The sequence below is a fragment of the Melitaea cinxia genome, chromosome 8 (genome assembly GCF_905220565.1).
Source record: "Melitaea cinxia chromosome 8, ilMelCinx1.1, whole genome shotgun sequence".
Classification (NCBI taxonomy): Eukaryota; Metazoa; Arthropoda; class Insecta; order Lepidoptera; family Nymphalidae; genus Melitaea; species Melitaea cinxia.
The window spans coordinates 8,315,948-8,333,432 of record NC_059401.1 but is presented as its reverse complement, the minus strand read 5'-3'; the positions used below and the strand labels follow the sequence as shown (position 1 = coordinate 8,333,432).

Genomic DNA, 17,485 nt, shown 5'->3' with positions numbered 1-17,485 from the left:
TGCGACAAAGCTAGCCCTGCGGTCACCAACCCGCCTGCCCAACGTGGTGATTATGGGCAAAACACATGAGTTCACACTATTTTCGGCGTGAATTTTGGAGGCCTATGTCCAGCAGTGGACTGTGATAGGCTGAAATGATGATGATGATGATGATGACACCAACGCATGTGATATTGTCCAGGTCACAATTTAATCTATATAAATAAATAACATTAACTTTGTTAGTAAAATGTCTTTTAAAAACCACTTGAATTATATATAAATATACGTTTATTAATGTTTATTTTCTTATTATTTTAATAAGACAAAGATAGAGACAAGAGATAAAGAGAGATTTTTGGATTAACACAATCAACGTATGTCAAAATAAAACAATTTCGTTTCCCGATTGTAATTGAAATTCATTAACATGTTAAGTTTATAATCTAAGTTAAAAATTATAAAAAATGCTATGCAGACATCACTATACCTAATTAGGTACAATTATATCTGGTGAAGTCTGACCGGGGAAGTACCCCACCCCAACCTTACAGAAGATTGCAGCAAAATAACACTACTCTTAGGCAGTGTTGCGTTCCTGTGGTGAGTAATGTGACCAGAGCTCCTGGAAAGCGTCGGAGTAGGGTCGGCAACGTGCTTACGGGGCGAGGTGGCGAATGCTAGCGCGATCCCATCTCGCTCCACCCAGGCGGACGACTGCTCACACATGGTGGTTTTTTAGTAAGTAGGAGTCTGACATAACCCTCAGGCACCCCCGCGCTAGAGGGTATCCATGAAGGATTTTCCTCACGTAAAAAAAAGGGTCGGCAACGTGCTTGCGGTATTCCAGGTGTTGAAGGCGTCTATAGACTACGGTAAAATTTTACCATCAGGTGGGCCGGGCCATACGCTCTTTGACGCCGTAGGCGTATAAAAAAAGTAATCATCATCATGTCCAGACTACTCTAAATAGTAAATTATACTAATAACAACATTTTTATTAAGTTTTAGACTTGTAATTGCAGTAAAGAAAAATACTTATTTTAAAAAATTCCAATTTCGTGAAGTGTTCATTATTTTTGAGTTACTTTTACATGATACTTGTACTCAATTTTCAATAATCAATTAGCGACATCTCGAATGAATGTAACACAATTTCGCTGAAATATAATTGAAGTAAGTTTTGATTATTCACAGTTGAATCATTAAAATTTTTATTCCTATTAATCAGATTAAAAACTCATCAACGCGAAATGCGAATAACCAGTAACAGCTAATCTGTGGTATTGCTTTGGTTACAAAATACTGTGATTAATTTTCAATTCTATTGTTACGAATGGGATGTTCGCTTATAAATAAAAATTAATCGAGTAAGTTAAAATAATAATTTTATTTCTTTTTACATTTTAATGATGTACAGTCGTTATTTTTGATTTTTTTTAAATGTAAGAAAATAATTATCTTTTAGAAATTAAAATAGTTAATTTTTTAGACATAAAACTAATTAATGTTTTACGTCAAAATGAAATTCAAAAAGTCTTAAAGGAAAATCCCAACTTTATTTGAAAACTTTCATAATTGGAGCACATGTTAAACCAAAGTAGGTATTTTACTGAAATTAAACACGCTTTTTCATAAAATATTTATAAAATAAAAAGGAATAATAAAAAAGATGTATAAGTAATTTTAATAAAGTTTTCTTCCATTATATATTATCACAAACGAAAGTTATATTGCCGCTTTTGTAGTTATACTATTTATTACATATTTTTTATTTTATTATTATAGCGGTTATACCTTTAGCGTACATTGAAAATATATGACTGAGAAAGACTAAAAATTGAGTTCGAGTACAAGATCATTTTAAAAGACGCAAATAGCACAGTTCTCAAAGGTCTGGCAGTCTAGCTACTACATTAACGGTCACGAGAGCCATTCCGGTCAGATATTCATTACAGATCTATCTATCTATTTATTTTAAAAACCGTGTTTTATTCAGCCATTTCATAAGGTTACGACATTTTGTCATATCTGTTACGTGTTCAATTAACTTCTATGTTTTAATACTGTTGTTTTAATAAGTTGTGAATATTTATCTTATTGTACCTAAATCAAATAAAAAAATATTTTATTCAAGTAGATTTCAAAAGCAATATTATCCTCATTTCGCAAAATATTTATATATTACATTCACGAAGATATATCAACTTTTAAGATCTACTTAAATCCAAATTGTTTAGATATGAAATCCTCTGAATATGACAAACGTCCGTAATTTGACAGGATTGTAATCACACGAGCCTACCCTGGATTATGCGACTTCTCAGTCTTATAAAATAACTCTTATTATATTTATGATCATTTGTGAAATTAGGTGGATTACATTTTTTAAAGCAAATATTTAATATATATTTTATATAAGGATTTAAGTGCTTTCAGTTTTGTTCTTGTCACTTACTTATATTAGATTTTTATTGTTAAATATGCTTTATCTACAGACTTCTTTGCAATGTGTAATGCAATAATATAACACCATTTTTATAACTTTATGTCTCAACGATAACATGAAATTAAAAGGATCAAAATCTTTTAAAATTATTATGATATTCTTAGTGTAACTGACTTCGTTTTGAATCAGCCGGCAGTGTAGCGCGAGTTACAAGCTATTGGTTTAGCTCAAATAATTTTATTTTTCAAACTATAATTTAAATTTTTTTAACAATGAAAAACAATAATGATTTAATAATATTCTCATTATTGAAACATTTTATGTCCAGAACGTGACGACTAGAAGTTGAGCTATAGTATCATAACAAATAATAATGTTCCTTTGGCATTTCGTTGATACTGTAATCGAACGATCACGCAAACTTCCTTTCTTTCATGCGAATAGTGAGTCTGTTTTTTACATAAATTGATAAATACATACGAAACCAGCTATCCAGTTTATCTGTGAGAGTATGATACTTGTGGATGACGACGCGTTAGCGCAACGGTCACAGCATAGGTTTGTGGCTGTTGTGCTTGCGATTGCGGGTTCGATCCCCGCACTTGACAAACATTTGTATTGGCCGTACAAATGGTCATTAGTCTGGTTATTGGTTGGCATACTGTGTGGCTACGGCATCAACGAATATAGCCACCCCCCTCTCTTCTCGTGGGTGTCGTAAGATGCGACTAAGGGATAGCATAGTTCCACTACCACCCTGGAACTTATGAAGCCGACCGATGGCGGGATAACCATCTAACTGCTGGCTTTGAAATACAAAGGCCGAAGACGGGCAGCAGCGTCTTAGGTGCGACAAAGCCAGCCCTGCGGTCACCAACCCGCCTGCCCAGCGTGATGACTATGGGCAAAACACATGAGTTCGCGCCATATTTGGCGCGAACTTGTGGAGGCCTATGTCCAGCAGTGGACGGCAATAGGCTGAAATGATGATGATGATGATGGTCATTGGTCTGGGTGTTTGTGCAATCCTTGTGGGTCTCCCCACCGTGCCTCGGAGAGAAGTCGTCGGTCCCGGTTGTTATCATGTACACCTGATAGCGATCGTTACTCATAGTAGAGAATATATTGGCCAACCCTCATTGGAGCTGCGTGGTGGACTAAGCTCTGATCCTTTTCCTACACGGGGAAAGAGAGCAGTGAGATATTACAGACTGAAACGTATGATACTACTGACAAATTGATAGATTAGGTAACCGTTGATAAGCTGTAGTAAATTTTATAAAATTGGTTATCAAATACTTCGGCAATACTTTTTAATATCAAAAAGAATATGACAGCTATCGTATTACAACACTTGGAATGTATTTTAATTGCTACTTAATGCTTAAATGTTGGTTTTTCAAGGAGACTGAAAATGAGCTGGCATTTACGAGGCGAGGATGGGAATGTCAGCTAGCTAGTAAATTTTCCAGATAAGCAACCCCCGGCCTAGATGGCCGGGAGCACCGCTTATTGCATTAATTGTTTGCTTTGACTTTCAACTCAAAACTTTATTGAATAGACAGCGGGGTTACTTCCCCACTATGTAATCATACGTCGTTATTGAAGGCAAGTTGTCCTATAAACTAGAACGCATGGAAATGAATGAATAAATGAATTGCATGTATATTATTAAATTTACCATACATTTAAATAGTATTTGAGATAAATTTTGTAATAATGGTATATATGTAGTAGTAAAAAAAAAAAAAAAAATTAAACGCAATAAAAATAAAGGGAAATGCGATAATTAAGCTTTTTGACTAACCTACCGCAAAATTACTTATTTTGAGTTAACGTTAAAAAAATTTACTAAATTACTGTGAAAATATAAACAAATAAAATAAAATTTGATAAAATAAACATACGTTTATGAACGTTAAATTTAATATTTCCATTTATTAGTTAGTTAATAAATTTTATTTAAAATGATATCATAGAATTATATTGTTAAATAAATAAAAAAAAAAAAAAAAAAAAAAAAAAAAACTAAATTTTGACTAAAATAAAATACGTACGAGTATTACTTATATCGTTGAATAAAAATGTTGGAATGAGAGGGATAGAAGTGGTTCGAGAAATAAAAGAGATGAGTGTCAAAGAAATATTATAATGAAAACACAACACCAATTCTTATTCTATGTATAATCAAATTTATTTTACGCTTCAATGCATTTAGGCCATATTGATGTCAGAAAATACTATTAGTGTGTTCACTTATTTCTATTATGCTTGCGACATTTACGTAGTTCACATTATTAGACAAAGAAAAGTTAGCCCACAATAATGATAAATTAGCTCTCGAAATTAATTTATATAGCACATTAATTAGCAGGGATTTCCTCTTATTTGTTCATTCGTTGCCTCACCTCTTTGTAAATTGAGTTGGAAATCTTACACGGCGTCGTTTGTTCTACAGAGGTTTCCCATGAGTCAGGCTGGGGAGGGGACGATGTGCTTACCTTCATAAATCTTTTCTTCCGGCTCTCCACAACTAACAAGCTAACGGAAACCTAGCAGCGCCTCTTGTCGAACCTTATGTCAGTAAATAATGGCTAGAACTTTTTCCTTTCTGTTTATAGCCTTCATATTTTAAAGATGTTCTCTTACTTGACACATGTCTCGGTAGTCAAATTATAAACATAGTGTATCCCCACAAATTTTAATCAATTTAATCGCATTGCCAACGTTGTTGATTAAAGCTTTTTCAAGAACTAGTTAAATGGTTTAGCGGTTTGCGGTAAGCTTGAGATATGAGTAGTGGGAGTGTTTCTATATAAATGTATATATTTTATAACATTTTTACAGCCTTGTAACGATTTCAATCAAACATATTCTCTGTTTTGATTGGTTTTTAAACACAGCTAGTATAAACGTTATTTTGAAAGTTGCGGTAAATTTTGGCAGATATTAACGAATTCTTTCCAAGTGGTGATCAATCAAAGTTAGGAAAGTTTACGCATCAAGCTCGGATATTTAAAAATTAAAGATATTGGGGCATGTGCGTTTTATTATTATAATTTACTTTAATTCAATATATTTCCATATTATTATTCCAAATATTATAAAAAGAGACAAAAAATATATTTAATAATATAAAAATAGTATTCCTCCTATGGCAGGTTATTATTATCATTGTTAGCTTACTCTTTTTGGTATTAAGGAATAAAAATTATGTAAGGCGTATATAACTCTACTAAAATTTAATAAATAAACATTCACAGGATGAAAATTAAACAAAGAGAATCTTGGCTGCTTGGTGTTTGGTCTGTGTTACGTACTACGCTCCGTTGCATAGAAAGAAAGCATATGTTTGAGTAAATCGGCGGTATAGCAATAGGTTCGACTGAAGTCGGGAATACCTTGGAAGAAACCCGCAGTTTCTTCATATATCATACAATATTAGTCATTACGCGGAAGTTTTATTAATCTCACCTAGACATTTGTAATACTTAACACATATATAAATGTATATTCCTTTTTATTAGTTCTAATACGGAATCCTAAAACTTTCAGTATTTTGTTGTGTTTTGTATATCATTTAATGTAAATATTTAGAAACTCTCTACCATGAAAACCAATTTGTAGTTAAAGATATTTTTATTACCCTTCCGATGAAAATCGAAATATAGTAGATAGACGAGGGTTATTGAGGTTAGACGGGCTCTTCGAAAACACTGATCGAGCTATTATTCATTCATTCCAAACGTAGACGCTTTAAAAACTACTGTTGTTACTTACTGTTAGGTAATATGTATATAAAATAAACATACATTATTTTAGGTGTTTGCTATGTTCAAAGCTGCAGTAAACAGTTAGTAGTCTACTTAAATTAAAAGTGTTCGTAATTTTGATGTTGTTTTGGTGTTGGTAATTTTAGGCTACACTACCCAAAGGCTGTCAATGGATCCCTTCCATACGCTTCATCAGTATTCAATCTGTTACGAGATTGTATCATAATAATAATTAATTCCTTTAAATTTTTACAAAATACATTTACCCAATTAAGTTAAAAAAGGAAAATTCTTACGCAACGAGTTTTTTGGTGCTCTTTGCTCAATCTTGTTATGAAACCTTTTAGTAGACGAGTTCGACTTTGACTCTCGTAGTTTTACAGTTTTACAGATAGCATGACTAAAATATAAATCTACTAAGATACTAATGGTAGTTTCAAATATATATATACATATTTTTTTGTTACAGCATCGATGGAGGAGTATCTGCGCGTTAAGCACGGGAGGATTCGCACTTCTTTACTGGCGTTTGCGACTCACGGGCGCGCCCTCCGCCTTTGCCTCAGCAGATAATCCTACATCGAGGGACCCATCTATATTCACCAGATTTTATACTTTTACCTACCTCCCAGTTTTTAACTTCTTCCTTTTAATCTATCCCTTCCAACTGAGCTTCGACTGGTCCATGGATTCTATACCTCGAATAACTACTTTATTTGACATAAGAAATCTGTACTCGTTAGTTTTTTATGCAATTATATCAAAAGTAACGTGGAAGGCATTATCGCACGAGTTGAGAATACAAAAAGAAATAAAAGAAAAATATTATAAGAAACAAAATAATAAAATTAAACAAAAATGGAGCTACAATAGTAAGCCCTACAATAGGAGACAGGACTGCAGTGAAAGAAAAAGTATCATACCACATAAAGAAAACGCATCGTCCAAGAGATTTATATGTCCGTGCAATGGTTGTAAGCACGCATTAACAGAAGACCACACAAATGTGTGCCGTGCTGTTAACAATAATAATACTATGATGCATCACTCGACCTGTGTGTGTCCATTAGCCCATGGGAAATACAAACCGCATAATACAACAAAGTACGTGTACCGTAGTCCTCAAGTTGCGATGTTATTATTCACGGCGTTTATGGTGCTACCGTTCGTGCCAGCCAGTAATATTCTCTTTTACGTCGGCTTCGTAGTCGCAGAGCGAGTGCTGTATATACCCAGTGTCGGTTTTTGTTTCTTGCTCGGATTGGGAGCGGGAACATTGATGAGGAATTGGCGCCGTTATGAGAGGCGCAGCCGTATATTTATGATAGTGTTATTGATAACATTACTTGTTATGAGCGGCGCAACCTTACGAAGAAATTTAGATTGGCGTGACGAAGAAAGTCTTTTTAGAAGTGCTCTACACATAAACCCTCCAAAAGGTAAGGTTCGAAAGATAATATTTATTATTTTAGTTTTTAAATAATCATTTTAGTTGTGTGATTTTTTCGTTTTTTTTTATTATGTTTATTTTGTTTTTACTTGAATGACACAAAATAAATTGCACATATAATACTATAAACGTATATTAAACGCACAAAAACAATACGTTAAATCCGTAAAATCACTTAAGTTGAGTTTTAAAGTCTAGTATTCGATATACAAAATATGAAATGACGAACTTATTATTGCTTCAGAAAACCTACTTATCTGTCTGGCTACTTATATCATATCGCAATTAACCATTAGATATACAACGGTTAAACATAATATTAGTTGTATTAATGTATTTCTTTCACAAAAAAAGTTTTATATCTATCACGTAATAAAAACTGCACTGCTTCTCACATGATGATTAAACGATTAAAAATCCATGTCACGTTTCGACCTAGTTTTTAAATTCGCATTTCTTTCTTTTTTTACTATAATTGGAATTGATAAGTAGTGAATACTATTGTTTGTCTATTTATGTTGATCTGTACTAGTCGTAATTATCTAATAAATTAAGTATAGTCCAACCGTTAGGTTTTATTACGGTTTTTTTTTTAAATTAAGATCCATGAGCTCAAAATGCAAATACCTTTTGTTAAACATGCATTATAATTATATTAATACCACAGGCGATTTATCATAAAAACTACAAATTGTCAGTCCTGTGACTGCCTAGTAAAACTAGCACGTGGTCCGACGCTGACGGTTTTTTTTTGTACCTTACAATAATTCTTGATGGAAAAGTATACACATCATTCATTCATTCGTAGTTTCTGAACATATTATTATTATTGTTATATGGTATAATTTCGTTGTTTGAATCGGTTGCTTTTTAGATTCTATTTAACTTTCTCTAACAAATTTGACTTCCCGATACGTAAAATAAATTTTTAATACCATTATGAAGAACAGGACTTGGACGATCTACATTTACGAGGGCACAGCCTTATGTTGGCAAAAACTAGTTACAATAATAACTCGTACAGCACTTATTTAGTAATATAGTGGTGAAGTTGTTGAATAAGCTACCGGAGGATAAAGTGACAGCCAAAAACACAAATCAATTTAAGAACGGATTATAAATATTTACGAAAAATAAAACATATTTGTCTCTTCAATCCTAATAGATGTTGTTGGAAACAGGTAATTACCAGTTATTTTAACCGCCTACCTGAATAAATAAAAAAATAAAATCTGTAAAAGAGTAAAAACAAACAAATTCAAAACGGCTTAAGGTTTAAAATATTAGTATGTGTATATTTAATCATTTTTTTTTCATTTTATACAGATATTACTTAATTTTATATGTATTTATTTATATTATACCATCATGCACTTTTACTGAAAGCTAATGAAATATGTTTATTTCAGTTTATATTAATATCAAAAAGATACATAATATTTCCGTAGCCGAACTGGTAATGCATAAATATTATTTGGTTATTATGATAATTTCTACATTAAATATTAGCAGACAACAACAAAGTAGTTGTCAATAATTAATTAGTTGTGCAATCAATAATAAGTTAGTTGTGCAAAGTTGGAAAAGGAACTGTCAGAAACCACCTGCTGAGTAGTAATACTTGAGAGCATGTAATGTATTCACTGCTTTTTCTCGTTGTCGGGCTCTTGACCTTTCTAGGACATCATTAAACATGCATGTACACTATCCCTAGGGAAAACCCGGCCTTCTGTTTGTATCCCAACTTTCGTGCAAAGAGAAAAGTTTGCCCCGATGGTTCTTATTTGAATTCACTTTATTCACAAAATGTTGCCCTTAACCCGAGTATTGAATTACCTGTCTATTGAAATGTTTCATACGAAAATTGGAAGGTAGCTCATTTCGGTGAATATACAATTTTGATTACCCCTTTGCCTTATTTCTTTGTTATTTTACCGTTTAACAATACACATTGTACGATTTTAGAAACAAATCGAATTTAAGATAATATTCTATTATTATATACTAATTTTATAAACCTAAAGAGTTTGTTTGTTTGAACTCGCTGGTCTCGGGAACTACTGGTTCGGATTGAATGATTATTTTTGTGTTGGATAGTCGATCTACTGATAAAGGATCTATAATATTTTAGTACATTTTTTTACTTCAATTAATGTGGATGAAACCGCAGGGCACAGCAACTCGTATTTGTACAGTGAGTTGTATTTGCACGTCTGTGTTCACGATAACCCCTACTAATATTATAAATGTGAAAGTTTTAAATATTACAATGGAAATTTTAAAAACACAACTTTAGATAGGAAAACTGCTTTTAAAATTAATTGTGACTATATATTGAAGGGCGCTCAATGAGAAACTACCTAAGTTTCAGATCGTGAGATAAAGAGGGCCCGTAAGTCGCTTTATAAAAGTTTTCTCCGAACTGATTCTATATTTCTTGGTTCAATGTCTATTTGCCCCAAATCTGTAAAAGTTTGGTAAATCATTGTTAGATAAATGTAAGAATATATTTTATATTCGATATGTTTTTTTTTGACGATAACCTTTCCAACATTTTACGCCACCTGTGGAGTATTAATATTATATGGGAAAAACTTTTTGTTTGCTGACAAAAAAAAAGATATTTCAGTGGCATTAAGATTAATACAAAAAGGCGGTGATAGCGTATTATTTATTATCTAGAAGATGAAAAGAAGTAGATAATTGTTTATTATCTAGAGATTATCTATAGATAAGTCTGACGACGCGCTGGCGCAACTGTCACAGCACTGGTGTGGGTATGGGTAGTTTTTTTCTGTGTTAACAGAACCTTTGTCTGATGCAGCAAATTTGTTAGTTAATATGATCTTACATCATCAATGATTCTTTCTCCATTTCTTAGACATAGTAAGAATTAGGGTATCATGGGGCTGGCATGTCTGTGTAGACAAAAGTCCCTAAAAAATAAAGAATTAAGAAAAAATAGTTTATGACTTTAGAAATGACTTAACAAATAATGATCTCACGTTCCTAGATCCTGGGATCTCGGAATCGAATTTTGTGATCACATTAAAATTCAATTGATAATAAATTAAATTTGTAGGAAACTAGTTAACCCCGCAAACGTTGTTTTGCCAAATGTTATTAACATTCTTAATCTCCCCTCTTCCTTATAACTTAGAGGTATAAAAATAGATGTTGGATTCTCAGACCTACCCGATATGCACACAAAATTTCATAAGAATCGGTCCAGCCGTTTCGGAGGAGTATTTTAACTAACATTGGTACATTGGTGAATTTTATATATAAGAAGATGTTTATTTAAAGCTTTTTATTTGCATGTACAGATATTGTTACTGTCGTGTATGTTGCTTGCTTTCTGTATGTCAAACTAGAATTCCTTGAGTTTTTTCACTCACAAGTTTACAAGTTATTTTCGAGAGTCAAAACGAATATTACAAAAGTAGAATTCCAGGCGAAATAACGAACAAACTGAAACTTAAAATTCTATATAAACTTAAAATTTTAATATTATTTCTCCAAGTGCTTGTAAACGGGCCACTATATGAGTTCGTATACGAGTATGACGAAAGGAACAATTTAAATGGAGTAAGTATTGTGACTGAGTATTGTAACTCTGAGAGATGTATTCTCTTAATAGCTGCTTCTTGAGTTATTGTAACTTGGACTGACATAATTATGTATTCTTCTAATAGCTGCTTTTATACACTATTTCCTTGCTGCTAGTCAATAATCTTTTGGCAGTATATTGGAGAAGACTTGATACCTTACCCTACTACGGTTAAAGATATCCTATACATTTTTAAATAGTCATTGTTTAGTAAACATAAAACAGAGTTACCGAGTATGTATGCGGATTGATATGATCGGACCAATTAAAATTGCTTAAATTATATACATCACAACATCCATAAAAATCAGGCTTTGACCGTATAAAAATAGTCGTAGTAGTTATGATACAAAGATTATGATTATGATGAAAGATTATATTTTATTGCATACGAAAGGGACTTAAAAACACTTTTTCATATTTGTACAATTAAGTTCAAAACGTCCGCATGAACGTATTTTACGTGAAAATTAAATTTAAAATTCAATTACACGTTCAAAACTCTTTATTGCCTAAACAACCTGGCGTAAAATTCTTTTACCATCCACTAAAGGCTGACTCAATCCAATTTGCTTCGGCGTGTATTCGAAACAAGCCAATCACTGGCGGTCCCCTATTACGATTCGCTAGAACAGAACTGGCGATCTAATCAGTTAAGCTTCAAGCTTTATCGAATACACCTTTCGCAGTGATAACTCTACTATTGAACAAGTAATTTGCAGATAAACAGGACTGGTTGGTAGTGAAAATCGTTAATTCATATTATTTTTTTTACCTTTCTCTGTTTGATCGAGTAACGATTTGACATATGAATATAATGTTGTCTCTTTTTTTGATTAACACTGAAGTATAAGACTGAAGCCTTATAATGGATTAATAGATTTTATTGGTTTAGTTATTTTATCTTTATTATAAAATAAAATATTTATATATTTACCTATACTTTATTATACATCACAACTATATAATACACATTAATTTAGTATTCGTTTTCAGATAGTTAAAGGCTGAATAGTAACATCAGCAGCTTATGACTATTGAGCCATTTCTTTCTAACAACCTAAGTAAGGGATGGATAAAATTGATGTCGGGACCTGCAGGCCTAGCATGCACGCCACGACAAAATTTTGTCGACCCCTTTTCTCGTATTATCTCTCTATGTCTACAGTAGCTAACATGCGTGCACGCGATACTCTTCTCGTTACGTCAAGAAGAGATAATCATTAAATTTTAGTGATCTGTGATATTTATCTCTACGGAAGCTAACATGACATCGTAATTTTGTCGAATTTTGTCGTTTTAGGAAGAGAAACTTCTCGTCTTCAATATTATCGACGAGAAAGACGATAAATAAAAAATAAATAAAACCGGGTGCCTATTTTTTTATACCATGGCGTTTCCCTGTTATAATTATATAATTTCGGTATACGAAGAGCGGGAAATGCGAAAAGTCGAGTGAAGTGTGCCATATAATGACACAAAAAACGTATTTGCGCCCTGTTGCTTCTTATTCTAAATAATAATAATAATAATACTTTATTTTAGACCAAAGTATAAGTCCATATTGGGTTAGTACAACAAGACAAGACAACATTCAGAATAAAAAACAAAACAAAATTATATTAAAAAAATCAATAACTAAAAATAAAATTAAATAGAATAAAAGTAAAATCAATAATCAAAAAAAAAAAAATTCAAAAATTCAAAAAATTTTAAAAATTAAAAAAAAAAAAAAACAAACAAACAATGCGTGATAGAATTACAATTATCTAATGTGCGACAAGATATAAAGCACAACACGAGCATATTGTTTTACATATATAATTAAATTCATTTACTTACGCCGTTTTATTTTCCATATTAGAGTTTTTTAAATTAGATATACACTTTTTATCTTAGCCAAAAGGCCGAGAACATTTTTAAATAAAACATTTGTCACTCGTTTGAAATTGGTCAATAACCTTGTAAATTCAACTTTACGACATAAGAAATAAGAATGATATTCAGTTGTGATTATGGTTGATAATGTTTCTCTACTCGACAAGGCGAAGTCTTCGGAAGAGAATTTTGTCTCTCGTAGTGCGCATGTTAGGGTAATCGAGAAAATACTCGATGTAGACATTATCTTTCTCTCTCGTCAAGAGATATCTCGTTGTATGCATGCTAGGCCGGCTGGTAGATAGTCTAGTTACCTACATAATTAATGCATATATAAATGCGTGTATAATATATGTATAAACATATTATAAAACTAATAAATATTAATAACAAAAATGAATAGATAAAAAAACTAATAATGTCCATTTGATCTGACAAAAACATGTAATACCATAAAAAAATAATCATAATTATAGTGTCCAGTTTAACAATAAGAACTTTAATATAATTAAATTGTTATAAAGACCAGTTCAGTCGACGGCAGTGAGAGTAAATATTCAATATAGGTTTCAGCGTACGTCATTTTTTAAGTTAATGTCTCTTGAAGTGAAAACAATATTGATTAATAATAATTATCTTCGTCATAAACTATTGACTGTTTTAAAAATTTTACGTTTCACAGATACAAAAGCAATGCTTATAGTACAGACATACATTGTACCTCTGACATATTATTGTATTACATATTTATTGTTAACCTCGATTAATCATGCATTTGCATCTACTCTAATATAATAACAACAAAGTAATTAATTTTCACTTGACTTGGTTGTAACACATCAAAGCAAATGATTGCTTTGTCCTTAACTAGACAACAGATCAGGGTGATAGGTGATCAGGTGATATCTAAAGGGCCCGGATAAAGGATAGTTGTTAGTTGAAATGTTGTTGATAGTTTGAATTATCAATTATATGTTGTTATGGTTTCGTCGTAAAGTATTGTGTCGTGCTACAGGCAATATTTAAAGATTATTACTACTTTGTTATATCTAACCGAAGTAGGGCACAGTAGGAAATATCCTGCTTAAAATCTAGAGCAGCCCGTCTGGGGAAATAAGTCGACCTCAGAGAAGATCATAGCTAAATAATACCGCTTTCAAGCAGTGTTGTGTTTTTGTGGTGAGTAAGGTGACCAGAGCTCCTGGGAACATTGGGAGTAGGGTCGGCAACGCGCTTGCGATGGAGGCGTCATAAACTACGATAATCGCTTACTATCAGGTGAAACGGAACCGTGCGATTGTTTGCCGACATTAATATCTAATTAAAACAGAAAGTAAACACATTTAATTCAATTATCTACCCCAAAGACGAGAACTAGATAGGTAGGTCAGTAAACTTCAGACTATATTCAGATACGCCTCAGTTTCATTCATTGATCTGATTTATGATTATTTTTCTACATCAGTATACTCGGTAGATAACAGGTTTCAATATACCGTCGCCAGAACTCTATGAAGACAAACTAGTTTTTTGAATGAACATAAAATTTAGCTTTTACAAAACAAAAGCATTTTTAAATCATTTTTATAGTTCACGTGTTAAAATGTATTGAATAAAATAACAGTAGTTTCATATCTCAATGTTAGATTTTAAATGCAAATAAGAATAGGAGGATATAACGGTTTTGTTAGTTTTAACGCGGATTAAAATGTTCTTGAAAAACATTATACAAAACTATTTAGTTAATTTCCTAAAATACTGTTTTCTACAATAATATAATTTACATATAGCCAATAAGTGCCTACGTTAAATTCATTAAAAATATGTAGGATAAGATAAAAGAACGAACGATTTTTAAAGTACTTTGCAATACAAGTAATCTTTATTGCATACTAAAAACCTTGTTCAATGACCGCAGATTTCTCACAGTGGGCTATGCAGACGACTTAACTGTACTCATCAGTGGACCATCTGAGAGGACAGTCTACGACCAAACGAGGGCCGCACTAAAAGTCGTTGAACAGTGGTGTATGGACCACGAACTAACAGTGAACCCCGCAAAGACGGAACTTGTGATGTTCACAAATAAACGGAATTTAGGGAACCTTAAACTCCCTAAATTATTTAGTACCAGTCTTGCCCTAACCAAGGAAGTCAAATATCTTGGAGTAATCCTAGATAGTAAACTTCTTTGGAACAGGCATTTAGCCTCAAAAATCAACAAAACCAGCATAATCCTCTGCCAATGCAAAAGGCTCCTCGGCAAAAGCTGGGGCATATCACCTAAAATTACTTCATGGCTCTACAAAACTATTGTCAGGCCTATAATCACCTACGGTGTGGTAATCTGGTGGCAGAGAACAGAACTTACAACCGTTAAAAATAAGCTCCAGCGGTTTCAGAGAATAGCATGCTCTGCTATCACTGGCTGCATGCGTACCGTCCCCACGGCAGCTCTTGAGGTTATGCTTGACCTGGCACCGCTTGACTTGTTTATACAACAGGAGGCGGCTATGTCAGCTATCAGGCTGAAACACTTGGGCTTGTGGTGCAACCAGGAGGGTCCACACAATAGACTTTGGAGCAGCCTTGTGAGCTATGAGCCACTACTTGCTGCTCCGTGTGATAGGATTCCTAAACAACATATTTTCGAAAGAAAGTACCATATACAACCATTTGAGGCTGAAAGAGACCAGTCCGGCATACATGAGGTCCGCATTTATACGGATGGCTCCAAAATGGGGTCTGGCACCGGTGCCGAAGTGTACTCACAAGACCTTAATATCAATTTATCACTAACGCTGGGCCAACACAGCTTCATCTTTCAATGTGAGTGTGTTGCGATAACCCATGCAGCCACCTCCGTCCTGTCAAAAGGCATTAGGGATTGCAACATCCGTATTCTATCGGACAGCATGGCCGCACTTAAAGCACTAGGGAGCAATTCGACCAACTCTAGTCTTATATACGAATGTCATCAAACCCTGGAAGTATTAGCCTCACATAATGAGGTAATCTTCTAGTGGATAAAAGGACATAGTGGATCGCACGGAAACGATGCTGCCGACGAGCTTGCAAGACAGGGGTCCAATACAAAGGTTGCGGCCCAACCATCCTACTGCCGCTACCATTTGGACAACTGCGCTCGTGGGTAAGGCAACGTTCACGTGCAAATCACAATGCCCTTTGGGCAAACCAAACCGGCTGTAGACAGTCCAAATTGATACTCACGGAAGTATCACCGCACCTAGCGTGCCGACTGCTCAGTCTTAACCGTCTGGACATCAGAATAGTTGTTGGCACGATTACCGGCCACATGGCACTTAATCACCACCTATTCATCATGAATGTAACAGACAGCCCTCTTTGCAGGGGCTGTCTGGCTACTGAAGAAACAGCCACCCACGTAATCCTGTAATGCTAGGGAGTGGCCGCAGACCGGGCTACCATCCTTAAGGAAATAAGGACGCTCCGAGAAGCCTGTGAATGCCCCAGGAGGCTTCTGAGCTTCTGGAAGGAGCTGGGCTGGCTGAACTAGTCAGCCCTCTTTTCACGCATAATGGACCACCTTTGCGTCTAAATGCGGAAAACCGAGCCCAATACAATACAATACAATACAATGCATACTAAAAATATTACACGAGTAGAGCTATATGTACAAGAGAAATGTAAAAGAGGTGGCTTTATTCCTAAGCAGCACCCAGTCAACCATAGAGGAAATGAGCAAACAGTTTTTTATGTCAAATAAATGTTACGTTATTTATAATCTTGTAAATAGCCACAATGAAATATTAAATTAAAAGAATTTGCTACTCGATAATACATGTGCTCTCAAAGATGCGTCATCTCCTACCGATTTGCCACTTGCCGGAGCGTCGATCTTTGAGGTTCAAGTACGTAGCGGAGTAAGTACCTGGTCTCGATGAATATTTATATATCTTCAATTTATTAGTTCCAACTTCATTTTTGGATTTATATATCGAAACTTGGTTCTTCATTTTAATTTTTGTTTATAATTGTTAAGGTGGTAAATGATAACAGGTTAGCATGGTGATCACAGCGCCACTTGCGGTCGTGGATACTTTTACTACTACTTGTTATGAAAAATGTTTATATAGTACATAAAGATGCTTAAGAATACGATAAGACTAACGGCAAACACAACGCGCACAAGAACAGAAACGGAATCAAACAGAAAAAACTAATACAAACGAATAATACTAAAGATATTATTTGGTGAAATTTTCGGTCTAAAAGTAATGAAAATAGCAAGCAATATATTTAATTTAAATATTAGAGAATGTTATAATATAATGATCATAGCTCAATATTACATTTATTTTAAA

The 17,485-nt window shown here is 33.5% G+C and overlaps 1 protein-coding gene across 1 annotated transcript in view; it reads left to right on the top strand.

Annotated features, from left to right (window-relative positions):
• LOC123655855 (protein O-mannosyl-transferase TMTC2-like) overlaps positions 1 to 17,485 on the top strand; it is a 92,338-nt gene that overhangs the window by 51,545 nt on the left and 23,308 nt on the right. The window contains exon 3 of the mRNA XM_045591603.1: positions 6,671 to 7,640. Within this exon, the coding sequence (XP_045447559.1) occupies positions 6,671 to 7,640 (970 nt within the window). The remainder of the gene's footprint in view (positions 1 to 6,670; positions 7,641 to 17,485) is intronic.